This window comes from Diorhabda sublineata, chromosome 10 (genome assembly GCF_026230105.1).
Source record: "Diorhabda sublineata isolate icDioSubl1.1 chromosome 10, icDioSubl1.1, whole genome shotgun sequence".
In the NCBI taxonomy this organism is placed as follows: Eukaryota; Metazoa; Arthropoda; class Insecta; order Coleoptera; family Chrysomelidae; genus Diorhabda; species Diorhabda sublineata.
Window position 1 is genome coordinate 10,786,081 of NC_079483.1, and position 21,187 is coordinate 10,807,267.

A 21,187-nucleotide genomic window follows, 5' to 3' on the forward strand; every position below is an offset into this window, starting at 1 on the left:
TATTATCATAAAATCTTGTTAAATTTCGAATCAATATAAAAAAGAAGAACACTATTGATTCCCTGAAGTTAGCAGATATTTTCTTTGTGTTTTGTCATCTGTCACTGCTGTCAGAATGACGTCTAGTGTTCATGTTTTGTAAACTAATTCTTTGATTAAAATTATTAGTGTATATTTAATGTAAATATTAACAGAAGAAAGTAATAAGTAACGATAGATTCTATTCTACTACATTTTTCATGACCCCTGCCGCAATGGAAATGCAAGCGCAAGAATATTTAAAACAAAAAAACTGGGTGCAGGCGATAGAGCTTCTGAATAAACTATTAACAAATAATCAGAATTCCATAGAACAACTCGTATCCTATCTTACAGATAGAGCGGAATGCTTCTTAGAATTGAACAACCACCAAGCTGTAATTATTGATTCTAAAAGTATCATTAAACTTTGTCCAGATCAAACTAATTATAATGTTTGCTTAGCTAGAAAAAGACTTATACATTCGCTTTATATGATCAAGCGATTCACAGGTAAGAATATATATCAACGATATTTATTTCAAAAAGATATGCTTATTAAAATGTAATTGAACCTGTATGTTGTTTTGTAGTGGTAAAAAAAGTGACAATGTACAGCTCAAATTGTTTTTTTTTTCATAGATTATCTACTAACATTTGCAATTGTTCCATTAAATTGAACTAACTACCTGTATATTCCCAAAATTTGTTATACATTTAAAACTTTAGAATTTTAAACATCTACTGGACTGGTCATACAAGAATCAATTTGTAAGTAGTCATATCCCTCAGTTCATATATTGGTAATTTAACTGTTTTTCTGATACTAATTGTAACAGAACCTATTTTCATGTTTAACCAATTTAAATATTGTATTACAAGAGAAAATTACAAATTGCAATCTCCTTGATGTGGCCATTTAACTATTAACAAAATATTCTTTGTTGGTTTCTCAAGATCTGTGAAACAAAGTCTCTCTGGCTTATATTACACTTTTGATCTATCAATTTACTTGAAAAGTAATGTTTAGTGATAACTATTTCAAATTCCATAATCATGCTAACAATTAAGTCGAGTTCATAATTTCATACTTGGTGTGTTGAAAGTTTTTCATTTGCCACCAACAGTTGATTAATACATTGAAAATGAGTGACTATGCCGAAATATTTAATTATATATTTGATAACGATTCAAATTTTTATTGAACCAAAAATTAAATAACAGTGATGGTTCTTTTTTAAATATGGATTTTCTTATGATTGTATTATAAAAGAAAATTACAAATTGCCACTTAACTATTAACAAAGTAATCTTTATTTATTTTTCAATATCTGGCTTATTTGATTTAATCAATTTACTTGAAAAGTAATGATTAGTAATGGCCATTTCAAACTTCATCATCATAATAATTAAGTAAGTGCTGTTTATAAGTTCACATTTGGTGTGTTGAACGTTTTTCATTTACACCAACAGTTGATTAATATATTGAAAATGAGTCTCTATTCCAAAAAATTTAACTACTTATTTGATAATGATGCAAATTTTTATTGAACTTAAAAATTTAATAACAGTGACAGTGCTTTTTTAAATATAGATGTTCTTATGATTCAATTGTCAGAAATTTTTCTGAATAATTAGAAGTACATACCTCTAGGCAGTTTGATATTGTTATCAATTCAATTAAACATTCTTTTTATAGCCAGAGACAAGTTTTGTATTTAAAATAAAAATTATCTACTAATTTAACATATAACTCACATACATTTACCCCTGTCTTCATAATAATAAGGTAATTGTGGAATATCAGTTTATCAGCGCTTTTACTGCTTCAATATTGGTTTTTTTGAATTTAATTTTGTACTGAAATACTAACACTATCATTTCTATTTCATTGTAGTCCTCGTGCTAGAAAACATTGCTTTGAGCCATGTTCCTCACCTTATAATTTCTGTTTTATGGAACAAAGTCTTTTTTTCTTATATCTGATCTCTTAATTAAGCCTTTAAGAAAGTTTTTTCATAAAATTTCTGAAATCACACTAAACCAAACTGATTTTTCATTTTTTCTGCAATTAGGTACAATATATTTAATAATTTCGGTTTTTTACAGAAGCAGATATTGCTGCAAAAGATTGGCTCATGTTAATCCAAGAATCTGATGTAAATAAAGAAATTAAGGCTGTATTAGAAGCACTTTTAGGAAACTTCATAAATTGTTCGAATTCCAAGCAAAAGACTATTAATCTACTAAAAATACTTGATGCTAACTTCACTAATGGATTTAATACCACTACAAAGGTAAGAAACTGTTACAAATGCGTCTACGCCCTGGAGCCGATCCTGCCTAAATGTATTGGAATTCTAAAATTAGGCGAAGGCGCTCGGCGTCTTCGACATACTTTTTATAAACCACGGAATCAGTTTTATGTTTGTTTTATATAAGTTTTTATTATAGCAGGCGGTTTATTTCTTTTGAATAATTTCCAGGAAGGTCTATTTATTTATTTGTTTTTTTTTCTTTATTTTCTGGAAGTTCTTTATTTCTGGAAAATTCTTTTGGGATATATATAAGTTTTTATAGTGCAGTTCAGTTCAGTTAATATTAAATAGTTGTAGTGAATAAACTGAAATAGAAAGTTATCGAAGAATTTAAAAAAATTATAGTGAATTATCTGAATTAGTTAAGTGTAGTAAGAGGTATTTAAGTAAATTAAGAACATAAGAGATAGTATTGTATAAATAAAGTAGAAAAACATATTTTTTATTTCTCCGTTTTTCCGTGTAAAAAATTATTTATATTTGTTTGTTTAATATCAAGTTATTCTTTACCCATTTCTAAATTTTATTCGTACATTGATTTAGATCTAGTCCTACTGAATAATTTAGTACATTCTAAACACTTGCGTTAAGTATTTGGTTGCAAGAATATGTTACATAATTCCATATGTTTTAGCTTTTCACCATTTTTTTTAACACATTGCGTGTTTATCTCCACATTTCTAACTTTTTTTTAATGTCAACGTTACAAAACTGATTTCAAAAATTTTTTTGTTTCTTAAAGGAATTTTTTGTTTTCAGATGGATAAACCCCCACCGCTAGTCTCTTGTGTGTACTGCAATGTTACATTTTCAGATAAATGTGAGTTGCGAGCGCATTGTCAAACTGAAGCCCATGAGATGACGGTAATGTCTGATGACGGTCGGGATTGGAGGTGGCGACCACCTCCGAGAGGAGTTACTTCAGATGCTTATCTTCCTTGCGACAATTGGCGAGAAGCCGGTTGTTGCCGGTATGGATTACAATGTGTACGGGCACATGGTGAAGAAGAATTGGCTGAGTGGAGAGAAAGATTTAGGTATAGAGAAATGCGTATGCAAAGAGCTAAAGAAAAAGAATTATTTGGTAAGTCGTAAAAAAATACAAAAAACATTATTCGTTTTGTCTTATTTCAGTCTATTGAGTTTTATGTTTCCATTTGATTTCGTTATGCAATTATTTCTGCTACATATTTATTTTGTCTTTACAATTTGTTTTCTTGAAACCACGTATATTTCTATTTCTTTTGAATTCCTATTTAAATTTTTCTGTACTTTATTGATTACTGAATGGTTTTCAAGTCTATCTATCAGGAATATCAAAGGAAAATCTTCAATCTTCAATTGTAAATGAGATTTGTAGCTCTATTTTCATATTTCTCTTAATCCAGAGGAGTCAAATTATATAATCCTTAGATTATAGCCGAAATAATACTTTTTTGGAGATATTGTTCTATGATGGAATGCTTAAGTAATAATTTTCATGAGACCAATGTCTTAGCAAATTATAATTACAATACATCAAAAACATAGATTTAATATAAACAAATTTCAATTTTCCATCATAAATCAAGGAAATTCCATCTGTTTGATGGGAAATATTTTCTGGGTTGTTTACACTTTGAAGCAACAATAATTGTTTTATATTAAAATATTCTAAGCAATTCTGACAATTATGTTAATTCGTTTAGCAGTTTCTTTACTTAGAGCTAAAATTCATTTTTCTATTTTGCTTTTCTGACAATTTTGACTACACATTTCTTAAATTTTTGAATATCGTTTCTAATAAATAAATTAGTTGTTGATGTGAGATATTTAAATCTTTTGTAAATCACTCTTTTGTGTAAATCAAGATTATATCGCAAATGAAAATGAACACATAACAAAAATGAGCTAAAAACAAATCTTCTCTACACTTTTTTACAATGGATCACACAAAATATTTTGATTTTATGTATATTTGATATGTTAACACAGTCTGATATGTAAAAATAGAATTGTACGAGAGACTTGTTTTTCAATGCCTTTAGATTCGCTGCTTTGTATATTATTTCCATATAAGTCCATATTTACTTTCAATTTTCCCATTTCAATTATTATACTGTTATTTGTCTGAGCATATCTAAGGTTTTTTTGAGTGATACATTTTTCAATTTTATTGCCTTATTTGATTCCTTATTTAGTATTTGATACCCTATTATTTTGACTTATTGATTGTTATAAATTGTTATATTTCTTCAACTACTGTGTATCCACCATAATTAGCTACATGTCATTGGTATGGGATATATAAATTGTAATGTTTCCATATCCGTTTACCTAGCATCTTTTTACAGGTAGATTTCATACCCTTCTATTTTATATATTTCGAATTTTGTTTGATTTGTTTTATCTAAACACAAAAATCATCTTAATAAGCCATGAAACTATAAGACTGTATTGCTATTTACTGTTGATGTAACAATGTCATTACATCAACCAGTTTTAGTCTAAAATTATTATAACTATTTTATATTTACTTTATATCTTCATTTCTTCAGGTAAATCCTACACAGAAGAAATTCTAGAAAAATGGTCGCAATCTTCGAATCCAAACGCTTTAATGTGTACTAAGGTAGAAGAAGTAGAAGATCAATGCTCTTGTCCCTTATCAGTAACAGTATCTTCGAAAAATAGCCTTCACGAATGGACATTCTATTTAAAAACTAAACGACCATTAAAAGCAGTCGCACTTCTACAAGATACGCATAGGAATCATTTTTTCATAGCTTGTATTTTTATTAAAAATTGTAAAATAGATTTGAGAAATAATCAAGAATGGATATCACCGTTATTACATCAAGAATCAATGTTACCAGTAGAATATAGAATCAAAGTTGTATTTACCACGGGAATTTATGGAACGTTCAGGTTAGTAATTCCTCAGTTTGTACTAATAAAGCCCTGGATACATTTATGTCTACCGTTAAGGTAAAAATATTTGGTATAAACTATTTCTAAAATTGCATTATTCCTTTTTGTCCTGAAGAGTTCTAACAGCAGCCCTCTTTTTTCCAGTATATTTTCCACAATTTTCTTCTTTTTATTTTAATTCTTCCACTGTTCACTTTGATGTTATCTGTGGTTCCCATATTTTATTTGTTGATCTCCTTGTGCGTCAAAACTCTTTCATCTGATTTATGTCACTTATTTTCATCTCCGATTTGATCCCCAATTTGTTTATTCTATTTTTATCACTACAAAGAGAAAGTAAAATTTTTATTCCTCTCTTATCTATATACATAAAAGTATCAGTTCACATTACCTTTATCAAGTTATCCTATTTATAGTAAATTTTTCAAAAATCAAGTAATTTTATTAAACCGTGAAAAAATTGTGAATATAATTTTATTACACATTTCGCCCTGGTTAATATCGATGAACGCCCATTCACCTTCATCTAAATGGTGCGATAAGATACAATATTTGCTGAATATTTTCGCTGACAGACATTAATAAGCCGGTTTATTATCTTTACGTATTGTTATCACCAAATGTTAATTACAAACCTTTATAATGTTCGAACAATCAAAAGGTTTTATCACAGAAAAAATCTGCGTCCACGAACATTGAAGTCACAGCTAAACGTCAACATTGAAGTAAGAAAATTTTTAATGATGAAAAGATGAGTCCAGATGAATATCGTGATGTAAGTCCCAAGGAAGATTGTATGTGAGACATATTGGTTCATTTTTTGAAAGAGCATGGTAGGCATATTTTACAAAGTAGGGAGTGTAATTGCGTAAGGAAATTATCAAAAATGTGTGGTTGAGGAATCCATATTTGACCAAATGTATCTCAGTTAACTGTATCATCAATCTAATTCCCTCAATCTTCTGTATCAGGTAGAAAGGAAATAAAAAGAAACAAAAATGCCTTTTATTCATTTTTATTGAGTCCTTCTGTGTTGTAGAAAATGCTTCTATACGAAAGACGTTCAAAAAAAGAAGGAAACAGAAAAAGAAGTACTCTGGTGAAGCCTTTCAGAGTTGGATCACTCCAAAAAAATCATTTGGAATATGATGTATAACATGAAAATCTTAGTAAAACCAAACAGGGCCTTTTCACTAGCCTTCTTACTTCCTGCTATCATAGGAAGTACTCGCTTAGATGAGATCTAGCAGATTCTGGGAAGGAGGAGGTTCATTTAGTTCTAGAAAACCTCGCCTTAAGAAACCTGTGAGAACGACGATCTTTTCTAATTGAAGTCAGCACAGATACTGGAGTAAAATTGGATACCGGGAGTCTTTTAGGGGAGCACAATCGACTTTAAGGTTACAGTGTAATGTAATCTTGAATCTAAATTTACATGAAGGCACCTGAACATGAAAATAAAATACTCCAAAGAAATGTAATACACTTTTAGTGAGATCAAGTATCAACATATTTGATTTGTCTATGTGGTTTGTTTGTGGGTTATGTTTTTTTAGAAATGGGCCAATATTGGAAAAAAAATCCTCAGCAAGGGATGATTTTGTGGTATCGTGGGGGTTTTTTTATGTGTTTGTGAGAAAATGACTTTAAAAGCAAAAAGCAAATTTTGAGTGTATTGACAAGTTGAAGGGCTCAAAGATAGATAACTATTTTATACATAAAGATTACAATGAAGTACACCTGGAAGTGACTAAACTTTTTTTGATGACCAAGTATATATTCAAGGACTTTGTTTCTAGTGGTGTCTACAATAAAATTAGTTATAATCAAAGTTTTGGTTTGGTATTCAAGGTCATTTCTGTTTTATTTTATATACAAAGCAATCACTTTATTTAATATTGTTATTTATATTATCAGTTATCATCATTTCAGTTGAATTGCCATTTAAAAATCAATATACCAATAAAATATGATACATGGTGTATACAAATTGAAACTTAGACCTTTTCTTAGGATTTTAAAAACTAAGACGCAACTTGTAGATGTAGATTTGAAGCTCTTTCAAAGTCGTGCTGATAAATATTTTGGTTTTCGACCTTTTCTGTTATAAAATTAGTTTTTATAATAATTTTTGAAAGACAGATGAAAATTTTTATCAGAATATTTTTATAGAGACTGAAAGTAGTCGAAACGTCGCAATTTTTTTGTTATAAAATTAGTTTTTTTAATAATTTTTGAAAGATAGATGAAAATTTTTATCAGAATATTTTGATAGAGACTAAAAGCAGTCGAAACGTCAAAATTTTTGTCTATCTTTCAAAAATTATTAAAAAACTAATTTTATAACAGAAAATACCTAAAATCAAGACCATTTAAAAACATAAACATATATAAGGTCAAAGAAATAAGAAATTAGAGAAATAAATATTTTGATATAAATTAAAAAATTTGGTGATTGCACCACATAAGAAATCTTTTGCATAGTTTTTTTCTACAGTGTCTAACCTCATTGTGCTTTAACTTGAAAGTTAATCGGTGAACCTAGGATAAATATTCAATGTCCTCTACACTCGGGTAAATTGGAATCTAGTGGTACAGTTGAAAAAAACTTTAAGCTTTCAAATTGACGCTTCTAAGTTCTCTAAATTTTTTGTTCCCACGCTTTAATGTGTAATATCTAAACATCTAAAAACTAAACACGCATCTACTTATCCCTAAAAAAAATTTGTTTTGTTTTTAGGCAATCAGTTGTATTTGATTTCTCCTCAGAACCTGTTCTAGTCAAACATATATGCGTAGACGTCGTACCAGATCCAGATTTAGAAAAAATCAACGAGATTAGAAAAGAAATTACATTGTCAATATCGGAGCGTTGGACGATACACAATTCGGACATTGTCCCTTTTCATTCAACAGTTGAAAACGCAAATCCTAACGAAGAATGGGAAAAAAGGTTAAGGTCAATGTATCCCTGTCCGCATGCTGAAACTTTTTTATTGTCACATGCCACAGTTGCAGAAAAGAAGTTTACAAAGAATAATTATAGGGAGAGAATGCATGAACTGTTGTTTATTGAAGAAATGGCGAGGTAAGATAGAACTAAAAATAATAAACATTTCATTACCTTTATAAATTAGATTATGGTTCATTTGAAGTGATGATCCCCATTGTGTTACACTTCATTTTCCAAAATTTGGTAATTTAGTTAAGTACCAAACCACCTTTTTCCATTTTATAGATTATTTTTTAGCATTTCCAAACCAGAATGAAATTTTTTACTTTTCTATTGCTAATTCTACCACTTATTTGAGACAATCATTTAAGAACACTGTTAAAGTAGCTGCTCTCTTCTTCTCCATTACACTCTTTGCTGTTTTTCAATTGTTGTCACTTCCCTCTTTAGGAGTCTTGTGCAGATAGTAATAATCTCTCATTTGGTCTTGCCTCTCTCAAATTGCTTTGTATATCGTCCAATTACTTCTGTTTGACCATATATTCTGATTTTTGGCTCTGATTCCTTTTTCAATAGCATCTTTTAATATTTCCATCAGTAGTAACACTTTATAGTGTCCAGTTATACAGCAAAGGCTTACTCATATAACCAGAAGAGTGCTTTACGAAACCTCATTTTCTTATATTTGATATTGTTTTTAAGGCTATCTGTTTAGATTTGTCTCTGATTGATTCGCCATGTTCCCTTAACAGTCTGGCAACCTTTTCTTTTACAAAAATTTCTACTTTAAGGATTTTACATTCAATTTTCACTCTGTACAACTTCTGGTTGTTCATTTTCTTTGAAAATACACCATCTCCTCTTCCATCTATGAAGAACGAGATTTCTTTATCCTTTATGATGGATTTTCATCTCAATCTCCTCTTGTAGAAATGTTTATTTTCATCCTTTGCTTGAAATTTGTTTTTATGTTTAAGTCAATACATTCTTTATTTTTTTGTCTATAAAGGTTGTTCTCTTTCAACTGGAAAGCGCTTTTGTCATAATAGTGTATTAACTTGATAATTTTTTTTCATCTAACTGTCCTTGCCAGTAACTTTAGAGTCACCATCCCTTCAAAATCTACTTTTCTATTTACTCTTCTGTAAATTTTATTTTTTTTTCTGTTTATTAATCAAATATAACCTGCTCCAACTGTAGATAATACCACATTAGTAATATTTGTCCAATACATAAAATTTCTATTATTTTCAGATACGAATTGGTCGCCCAGTACAACCTTACGGCAAAACTCCAAATAGCACACAGTTATATTCTTTCACCTAATAACATGTCGGCTAGTACAGCAAAATATTCCAACAACGGTGAACTGTTTGCTTCTGTAAGTCTTGGCAAAGAACTTTCGGAAGATACATCAGAAGGTCGATTGATTCTTATGCATTGCAACAGCGTTTATTTATGCCTTACCCAAGAAATTCAACACAAACGAAGAGTCTATGAAGCTTGGATCGAAGATAAAGGAAAAAATACGATTTATTTAAGGCTGAGTGCCAATACAGTCAAAGAATTGTGTTTAACACCTGAATCTGATGTCGAAGTCGATATACAATTTCAGTTGAATAGAATACCATATTGTGAATGGCATTACACTTTGGATAAGATGAATAATTTCAAAATGATATTTCCAGAAACTTATTTAGAACCTAGTATACCATGGTCAGTAAATAAAATTTTTAAAACACTTAAATAACTATATTTGTCTGTTTCGATAAAATTTTACAATCTGTATTAACCTACTTCTAATTAATACATCGGCATACATTTTGCAGACTCGTTTAATACATGGGACAAATGAAAAATTACTCAGTGCTAGGCAGAAGGACTTTGGTTGATAATCTAGGACTAGTGTACTATCCAACACATTTATAATATTTTATGATTTTGTTGAAGAGTGAACATAACAAAAATTACTTACAACTACATTAATCTGCTTGTAAAGTCATTCGTTTTAAACGCCGTCCTTCACTTCCCAAATTGAATAAACGTTTGAGTAAATCATTTGGAGGTATTGACACTCTGTTGTGGTATCTGTCCCTGGACCGCACAATTTCTTCTGTGGCTGATTTAATTGATACATCTCGCACTATAACACTATTGGGCACATATCTGGTATTATTGACAATGATCCGCATTACCTTGTACTGGAACCTCTGCATGGTCTCACTGTTGGAATCCCCTAGAGCTGAATTCCTCATCTCCATACAGGCATAAGGATGCTTCTATACTGTAATATTTTGTTTTCAGTTGATAATTGGGATTTTCTGCTTATGTGCCAATAAATTAGGTTTAGTTTTACTTTTAACTTCTTCACTTGGTGAATATGTGTTTCTGCCAAGTTGGGTGAATGTATGTATGGATTTTGGATTATCGTATGTGACCCAAAGGATCTATTGTGTCCCCCTTTCTTGCTACGAGAGAACTCAGTGTTTACAGCTGATCCGTTAATCCCACTCCTTTTAAAAAGTCTATAATGTGGGATAGCTGTAATTGCCAGAGATCTTCGTCTTCTATTTAAAGCGCTATCAGGTGTAGTACTTTGGAGTTCCTTTATCCTCTGGGCGCATTCTAGTCTTGCATTTTCAGGTGTTTGTTGAGGCGACAGTACCCCGATAGAACTCCTGTTAGTATTCGTAGATTATAGATACATTCAGCAGATCTTCTCTGGTAATAGTTTCCTAGAAGAGTCTTATCTACCAAGTTAGTCTTTGAAGTGTTTTATGCAAATTTGGATATTGCTTATATTTGGCTGTTCCTTGAGGCAGATGTAGGATAACTCTCTCCGGATAGTATTGGATAGAGATTATAGAGAGTATTAATGTATTATATAAGAAAATGTCTATTAATAAAATAGGATTTTTTAGACAGTAGTATAATCCTTTGTGCCATACTTTATCAAAGGCTTGTGTGATATCTAGGAAAGCTGCTAAACTGTATATGTAGCTTCAAAATCTTTATTCATTTTAGTTTCTAGTCAGTATATTGTCTATTGTTCCATGTTTATTTTGAAATCTAAATTGGGAATAGGTGTTGCATTATGACTTTTATTTCTATTATTAGTAGTTTATGTTATAACACTATGGTCGCGTTAATTTGCATTTTTTTATCATTTTAATTATTTCAGCTAATTCGAACAATCTGCTGATCCGAACAGTGTTTGGTTCCAATTAGTTGGGAACTGTACTTCAAATTTACGAAATACGGTAGCAAGACTTCTACATTTATTATCATTATCTTTCATTTTTATTTCCATTCATTAAATTCGAAAAAATACTTCCTCATAATGGTGTGTTTCTTCTTCAGTTTTGTCAAGGATTATATAAAATAGATTTGTAGCATTTTCATGAATTTTACAAATGGAGTTCATAAAGAATCAGAAGCAAATAATAATTTTTGAAAGATGTCAGGGTCTTAAAATTTTCTAAGATTCTGATTCTAAATGAATGATTGGAGACTTATCTAATAAATAACTGTTGAAAATAAAATAACGTACAGTAGAGTATCTATTATCTGGACTAATTGATGCATGTCAGTGTCCCATGAAACCTCGCTTAGGAGTACCATTTTTTCTTCTAATTTTTAACCAACGGACGTCCGGATGACTTGTATTCGGATAATTGATGCTCTACTGTATTGAAAAAATTATATGACCATATAAAATTGAATAAATAAAAAAATTAATTATAATTCTATATTCGTCAGGTCCCCTTCAAGGCAGTGGTCAAGAACTCTGGATAGCAGACTAAATATCAAACAAAAAGAAGCAGTTAACGCCATAACAACACCGTTATGTGTTCATTTACCACCGATTTTGGTGATCGGACCTTTTGGTACAGGAAAAACCTTCACATTAGCTCAGGCTATAAGGGAATTGATTAAAGATTCGACCAACAGAATTTTATTGTGTACCCATTCGAATAGCGCTGCAGATTTGTATATTAAAGATTATCTTGATCAGTGGGTAGAAAATGGCGAAGAAAGTGCAAGACCTTTGAGGATTTACTATACAAAACGTTGGGTATCTACAGTGCATCCTATAGTTCAAAAAGTGAGTTTACTTATATAACCAAGATTAAATTTGAAGTGTATCATGATTTTTTCTAGTACTGTCTCATAAAGAACAATGGAAATTACCGTAGTTTTGAAATACCCACCTTAGATGACATCATGAAACATAAAATCGTTGTTGTAACATTATCTACATCTGTTTACCTATCTGCAATGGGTCTTCCGCAAGGTTTTTTTACACATATCCTCCTAGATGAAGCAGCTCAAGCTATTGAATGTGAGACAGTTACACCGTTAGCTGTAGCACACGATAGGTAATTAAAATTATATAAATTATTTACATCATTAAAATACCGAATTTATTTACTATGACTGTTTCAAATTCTTGACAACACAATATTTTCAGTTCAGTGATCCTCTTTAAATCTTTCTCAAGTTTTATATTAATAACTAATTTAATGATCTAACAGTTTTTTTCTTTAAATAATTGAATTTATACAGTGTGTCAAAGACATTATAATATATGGACGATGAATTTATTTATTTCGACTAAATTACAAAATATTTTTAATTAGTGAAGCCTCTGAAGTTTCTCTAATTTTTTATGGAAGCCTATGAATTCTAAAAAAATTGATTGGACTCTTAAATCCTTGCCCGTGTTTGAAATGAATAATGTAATTTGTGTTATCTTGACTCAAGTACTTAGGATATATTCACCAGTTATGGTTCAATTTTGAACCAACTATTATTGCAAGCCTTAATTTTCAATTTTGTCCTAAAAAGTCTGGAATATATCCACAATTTCCATTAATAATGCTTTTATATAACTGTTTTGTTTGATGGAATAGTAAATTCATGCAATATGACTTTTAAAGATTTTGGAGAATATTTGGATATCCTGGAATTATCCTTATTCTTTGTAGCACTCCGCATTTATATAAATTTATTCAAACTAATAGAGACTTTCAAGTTTGACTTTAAAAACTTGGTCGAAGTTATAATCAATAATTAATTTAATTATCTCATAGTGTTTTCTTCAATTATTTGTATTTTTACAGTGTGACTCAAATACTTTTGAGAATATCGTAGTTTTGCTTTTGGTCTTGGGAAAACTAGAAATATCCTTATTTTTTAACGATTCTTGAAAGTATATGGAAAAATTTGGTATAACTTAAAATACTTTCATGAAATTGATTTGGCTAGATTTGGAATAATTTAATACAATTATTAGAATACTAAATGTACATAGAAAGATTCTAAAATATTTTGTTTTTTGGAAGTCTTGTCGTTCAAAATTTTAAGAAGTAATACTTAACTTTTTTTTTAATCAATGGAATACAAATTTTATGCTGTATGACTCTTAAATATTTGCAGTAATTTTATGTTTCATTCCAGTCTGAAAAATGCTTAATTTTATCCTGTAAAACCTTGATTATGACTCTAATTTCTCATACTTATGCTTTTGTATAACTTTTGTAAATCGAGGGAATGCTAAATTTATGTAGTATGATTCTAAAATGTTTTAAAGGATATTTTTATTTGCTTTATTTTTAACCCACTGTCTTCAGAAGTTTGTCCTGCAAAACTTGGAATATGTTCTAAATTTTTATTAGTAATACTCCTGCTTAATTGTAAAACAGAATACTGCAGTATTACTGAAATACTTGAGAAGATATTGTTCTTTGTACCATTTTACGTTCACTCATCATCTGATACCTAAAATTGTCCTCAATTTTCAATTTTGTCCTGCAAAACTGGGTTATGCCCTCAATTTTTGGTAGTAATCATTTTATATAACTTTTTAATAAAAAAATTTATGCAGTACATATTACTATTGAATACTTCAGAAGATGTAGTCAGCTGCTTTATGTTTTATCCAATGATCCCTGGAAGCTGGAAGATATAGTCAATTTTTTAATTTTGTCACGGTTAAAATGGAAATATCCTTAATATCCAGTAAAATACTGTACTACTATCACTACGGCCCCCAAAGAGCCTTGGTCTCGTCCCCCACATTCCTCCAGTCATCACGGTCCAACGCTCGGTGTCTCCACCCCCTCACACCTCACAGCTCCCGAAGATCCTCTTCGACATCATCCAGCCATCGTTTACGCGGTCGCCGGCCCTCTGGCTTCTACCGGTACGCTTTGGGAACCCCCGCTCCTCAGACATACGCTCTAAGTGGCCTAGCAATCTGAGTCTGACCCTCTTGAATTCTATCACTAGGTTGGGGCCAGTAGAGCTCGGTGTTTGTACGTCTGCGCTACATGCTCTGCTCGCATACTGGTCCATATATATCGCTCCCAAGTGATGGTAACACCCTGGTGCGAATGTGTATCGTTGTACGGAGAGCGCATGATCTCTTGTATGTGTGGAAGAGCTCGTGCGCACGACGTGTGCCTTGACAGGCCCAGTTCTATGTAAGATGTTCTCTTGTACAGATGTTTATTTTATTGTTATTAACAGGTAATAAAACCTTTTTTACTAGTGACTTGTTTGATTAATCACGTACCTTAACAGCGCAGTTTCCCCTATCTAATGTATTCCTCCCTTTCTCCTAACAACTTGATAAATTCTGATGTTTGGTTTAACATTGTAACTGTTCTTTTTCAGTACAAGGATAGTACTAGCAGGGGATCACATGCAGTTAGGTCCAGATATATTTTCGCCGTTTGCCAAGGAAAGAAATCTTCATATATCTTTACTTGAACGATTATACGATCACTATCCCGGTCAATTTCCATGTAAGATTTTACTATGTGAAAATTACAGGGCGCACGAAAGTATCATACAATTCACTTCTGAATCTTTTTACGACCAAAAATTGATCTCAAGCAGTAAACAAGTAAGTTGATTTTAAATAACTTGTTTAAGTTTGCTGTCTGAAGGTCTTTTAAATATTATTTTAATTTAGGTTACATGTTACTCACTGTTATTAAATTTTTTTACAGCCTCGACATGTGAAGTTCTATCCGTTAACATTTTTTACTACCCGGGGAGAGGATATTCAAGACAAAAACTCAACGGCGTTTTACAACAATTCCGAAGTTTATGAAGTTGTCGAACGAGTTTCCGAATTGAAACGGAGTTGGCCGGCCGAATGGGGCGTTTACACCGATCAATCCATCGGCGTAGTCACTCCTTATGCCGATCAAGTGTTTCGTATTAGATCCGAATTAAGAAAACGACGAGTAGATAACGTTTGCGTGGAAAGAGTGCTAAACGTACAAGGAAAACAATTCCGAGCTATTATATTATCAACGGTACGTACGAGAAAGACGTGCTGTACCGATACAGGACGTACCGAAGTCGATTATGGTTTTCTTTCGAATTCTAAACTGTTAAACACAGCGATTACTCGTGCACAAAGTTTAGTTGCTGTTGTAGGGGATCCCATAGCGTTATGTTCATTAGGCAGATGTAGTAAAGTTTGGGAAAGATTTATACAGATCTGTAAGGACAACGACAGTTTATTCGGCATAACTTGGACACAGTTAAAAGTAAGATTGCAATTTATTTTTCATATATATTTTAAATAATCAAATTTTTTATAGCTGCAACTAGACGGTATAGAATTAAAGAAGATTTACACACTTAATCCGCTGGCACCGGAATTTATTCCTCGTAAATATAAAGAAATGGGAATTCTTCCCAATCAAACCAAAGTCGAAGCGAGTATTCCGAAAGAAGTAGTACCTCCACCGCCGCCCCCGACAAGCATAGTATCTCAAATACCTCCTGCGGTTATTTCACCGTTTCCACTTCAAGATTTGAGATTCTTTCCTCAATTATTATATCCGCAACAACCCAGACCGTTTTTGTTTAATTTGATTCCGCCGCCCATTACAAACGGTTTCAATCAACCGATTCCTTTAGTTAATCCTTCTTTAGTAGTTCAACAACGTCCAACGGGGCCACAATTACAGAAGACCGTTTCTATTCAACCAGTACAAAATATCGCCGTTCAGAGCCCTAAGTGCTCTAACAATACTTCGCACGCTGGTAGTAATAAATTGATACAATTTATGAACAACGTACATTTTCCCGAAGCTAATGTTTTGAATGATTGCGTCAATTTATTGCCACAAAATATGTCGCTAGCAGATATGCTCCTGCAGCCGGCTAGTCTACAAGAAAGATGGTGAGTAGTAACAGAAGAATTCGGTTGAAATAAACAAAATAATCGAAAATTTGTTATACAAAAATTAATTCTCAAACTTAATAGCGTCAAAAACACGCTAAAACATTTGCTTCTCCTAGTTGTTATGTGATAAACTTATTAGTATTATTAGATATGGACAAGCAGGAGAGCTTGTGAGGTTGCTTTTCTTAATTGTCGTTCCTTAGTCCTTATCCTAATACGAGGTATGGTTATTACGTAACGAGACTAACGCTGCTACAGAAAAAGTAACCTAACCTAACCAAAGGTTAGGGACAGTCAACTATTTAGCCTAAAGCCTACTCTTTCGATTGTCTACCGTATCTGTAGACAAATCAGTGTAGCCGTGGCCTTAGTTTGTATAGGGGCTGTTTTTTTTGTTATGTCGTAAAAATGTTCGACGTAGAAATAGAGAATCGAAATTTCACATGAAACTTATAATTGGTTGTAATTGATGGTTGAACATGTTCTTTTGAGTGGTTTGAACGTTTTCAAAATAACCGAGAAGATGATTTACGTTGGGATCGCCCTTTCACTTCAAAAACAATTGAAAAGTCAGTAATCTTGTTCGATCTGACTGTCGTGTTATTCCTTAATCTATAGTAATTTTAGATGAAAATTTCAACATGCAAAACTGGTACCTCATTCCGCATTGTTTGTCAAGAGATTTCTAGTAAAGTACAATATCCAGTGCTAGACCGCCCACCTTATTCGCCGAACCTTGCACCGTACGACTTCTACCTCTCTCCTAAGTTCAAATCTGCATTAAAATGACAAGGTTTGAGTATATTGAAGCTGTGAAAGAATTAGATGCGCGCGTCCTGAAGAACTTTATATAAAAAGGCTTCTTGCATTGTTTTGAACAATGGAAGATTCGCATGAAACGATGTAGGGGTAGAGGAAGACTATATATTGAAGGTGTTAATAAAGAAATAAACATAAGTTAAAACCTGCATTAAAAACAAAAATATTTGAGTATTTCGAAGCTGTGAAAAATATAGATGAGCATGTCATGATGGAATTGACATAAAAAGGCTTCCGGTAGTACTTTGAACAAGATTACCATAGAGTGATGTAGGGTAGAGGAAGACTTTGACTTGTCATTTAATAGCCACGCCTTGTACTATTTATTTACATTATTTATCATATATGAATATCACATTTCAAAGGTATCCGAACTATAATTCACAAAGGTAGTTATTTTGTAATTCGTTATCAAGATCTCGCCTTAAATTTCATGATGCCTTAGTTTCTTGTTATACTTTTCATTTTCTGGTGTATCCTTTGAGTCGACCAGATGTTTTTGATTGATAAGATTATTATATTGGAATAACATCTACTAACCAATTTATATCTTTTCCCAAGAAGAGTAACCTATAGGTAATTAAGCCTTTCAGTGTATTTAATATTATTCAGAGTTGTTGTTACAGGATGGTAGTTAATAACTTGTCACGTTTTTTTATAAATTGTGCTTGTTTATGGCTGTCTAGTACAATAGCTTCGTTCGTGAAGCTATTTATCATTCAATGTATAAAGCAGTTGCACAGTTTTGAATGAATGAGGGTAGGATTCCATTCACTTCCAAACTTACTGCAAGTCTAAACTTGTCTATGGAACCTCTTTTTTTTCTTCTGTAAGTATGATTATAGTAATACTGTCCTCGTTTCTTTTCGTTTGATAACGCAAGAGAGGCTGTTGTTTGGAACATCATTATTATTGCCTCTTAATGTGAAAGGTTTTAAAGAATTAGGGTGGGACTTCATCCAGTCAAAACTTGCTGTTAACTTAAGATTGTTTATGTAACCTTTGATCTTTGGGATGTTGAGTCGAACATCGTTTATTAACGTGACTTACTTAACAGTTAAAATTCGGAGACATCTTGATGTAAGTATAAAAAATGTTATCACCATTACCTAAGAGATTCATTTCAAAGGATATCATATAGGCTACGATCCAAAAGATCTATTGTGTTCGCCTTTATTAATGTGATACTGGAGACCCAGTGTTTACAGTTGATCCCACTACTCTTAGAAAGTTCAGAATGTGGTATGACTGCTAGAGATCTTCGTCTTCAAGTGTTTGTTGAGGCGACAGTGCCCCGATAGAACTCCTGTTAGTAGATTGTCCTTACTTAGTTCGATACATTCAGCAGATTTTCTCTGGTTATAGTTTCCAAGGAGAGTCTTTGTCTGTCTCAATCTCTGTAGATTATCTTCTTTTCTATTGTTCAGTAGCTGATATCACAAAAGCTTTCAGGTCCTACGAAGGGTTTGTCTGCATCTAATTTAGCGAGTATGTCAGCTATTTCGTTTTCCTCTACTCCGGTGTGTCTCGAATCCATTGAAGGGTAATTTTATTTAACCTAGCTCGTTTAATTTTTTTAGGTAATCCTAAATTAGATTGATTAGCTCTAATGGCTATCGTTTGTTATAGTTCCTATTGGTATGGAACTGGACACATTTTTCAATTCAATATATTTTTGCTTGAGAAATACTTAATGTGTTACCAATGATTTTAGAGTGTTTAGTTTTAGACCCGTACTTTCCTATTCCAGTTTCAGAATTAGTGATTGTACGAATCAATTTTCAGTTGTGCAAATTAAGTTAGTGTTTTCACGATTTCCATCAGTTTACACCTCAATAAACTAACTTCATGTCTCTGTAGTGGTATTTTAGTTACTTTTCCAAAAGTTTATTACATCTACATCTACATCTTTTCTTATTTGCACGTATATACCAGGATTCCTATTAATATTTCTGGTCTAACAATGAAAATACTGATATTTATGATAGAAAATAATTTTAACTTTGTTAAAAATCCTCTTCATTCAGATTAATACTCTTTTCCCTGCGATTATATGCGTTTTGGACGCAAAAAGCATTGGGTGGCAAATCAGGACTGTATGGAGGTTGGAGTGAAAATTTACAGTATTATAAAATTGGGCTTTATGTCGTGATTTTGATACCTATTTACTTAACGTTTTTGGATTAAATTGGTGTTTCTGTATGTGGTTTTTCTGGGATTTCTACATTCATGTCAATTCACCAATTCCTTTGCTATATGTTGTGTCATATTTTAAATTATCATTTTCTTGTAATGAACTGAGTATGTTCTATTTCCATAATCTACTGATGCTATTTAATACAAAAAAAATTGATTATCTATATAAAAATGTGTTTTTGTTTCCATTTACCAAACGTTTCAACTATTTAAAGCCCGTAAATATGGTAAGGAACTTAGAATGCCGATTATGCATATGTGTTTCTAATTTTATCTCTCGTTTAGGTACAATTATTTACGCGAAACTACTGGTCCAGAAGCTGCTGAAAAATTTAAATATCTTCTCCACACTACGAACCAAAAAGGCTCCAAGATCTTGGATAAAAATATATTCGAACGTTCCACGCCATCTTCTTGCGAATCTCCCACTTTTAGTTGGTACGACAGCCCAACCAACCAAATTAATTTCAATAAACCTGTGTACATGACGGAAAAACCGTCGACGGAACATCACAATGGCGTTACCAAAGATAATGTAAGCTTCGAAACTTTTCAAAACGGTATGACCGAAGAAGATTTACAGAGACACATCAACGAAGAATTCGCCAACTTGAGCATGGATGACAGTGATGTAAACGAAGTGTTTAAAGCCTTCACACATAAAAGTGACTATGTACAGATGAACGGGAACACAAACGTCTCCGGTCCCAAATTCTATAAATATTTCCAGTAGGGCATTTTTTTCCTTCATATTTTCTTCTATTTTCTTTTTCTGTTTGTATATTGTATATAAATTGTATATTATGTGTTATTGTTGTTTAGTATGTAGAATTATGTATTTGCTTTTTTTTACTATTTATAAAATATAAACTTTATATACTGTACTTAAGTTGAAATACATGAAATATGAAATTGTCGCATTTTTATTTCCAAAAAAATCGTTGTATCTCACTGAAATTGAACTTCCACTGTATATATAAATTTTCCAAATTTACTATTTCATTTCCCTTATAATTGATTTAATTAGGTGTTACACCACATCACAACCTTACGGCTTATTGGTTATATTTAAGGTTATATCATTGCTGAAGCATTTTTTACATATGTTTGTAGTGTAGCTACGACATGTCTCAGTAGTTTGCTCTGCAAGACAATCTCTGAGGAGATGGATGGAAACACGTGAGACAAGCTAAGGCACTGTCTGTCGTACCCGTCAATTGCTCCACATAAACAGGCGGGAAATTCTACTGTTCTTTGTCCTCTTAACCGAACACGTTTATCTAAAACACCATCTCCACTTTATTCGTTATCACAAACAATCCGGAATGCCTCTGGTGCATGGAGGAGTAGAAAACTGCCGAATCAAGTTGTCGTTTATCGCCAGCACTTACATGTTGGAGGTCCACAGATATGGACAAGTCTTAGGTAATGCGCAAATTGGGACACGTGGTTTTGTGATCTATAAGATTGATTACATTGATGCAAATTGACGACACAGCGCGACATGACACGACACACGTTAACTCACAGACATGTCCCGCTGTGGCCGCTACAGTCCCTTCATTGAGTTGTGGAACAAAATGTATCGAAAACAGAGTCGTGTCAAGCTACCTTAGATGTGCTACAGGTGTCCCAATTTGCGCCTATGGGATGATAATTCAAAATTTGAGATTTTCGCAGAGAACTCTTCACGGAATATGGGATCCCGCCATTGCCTTGCATGTATATATTTGAAACACTTTTGTGTATTCTTGGGGGTGTATG

General features: G+C 32.0%; 1 protein-coding gene across 1 annotated transcript; it reads left to right on the forward strand.

Annotated features, from left to right (window-relative positions):
• The first annotated feature begins 88 nt into the window (after positions 1–88).
• On the forward strand, positions 89–20,335 carry LOC130449784 (probable helicase with zinc finger domain). Its single transcript, XM_056787785.1, has 12 exons — positions 89–531; positions 2,128–2,315; positions 3,096–3,420; positions 4,874–5,243; positions 7,987–8,334; positions 9,454–9,915; positions 11,959–12,304; positions 12,361–12,578; positions 14,878–15,109; positions 15,216–15,764; positions 15,819–16,405; positions 19,709–20,335. Exons 1-12 carry the CDS (start codon positions 240–242, stop codon positions 20,154–20,156), a joined length of 4,365 nt encoding a protein of 1,454 aa, XP_056643763.1. The 5' UTR covers positions 89–239; the 3' UTR covers positions 20,157–20,335.
• The last annotated feature ends 852 nt before the right edge of the window (positions 20,336–21,187 follow it).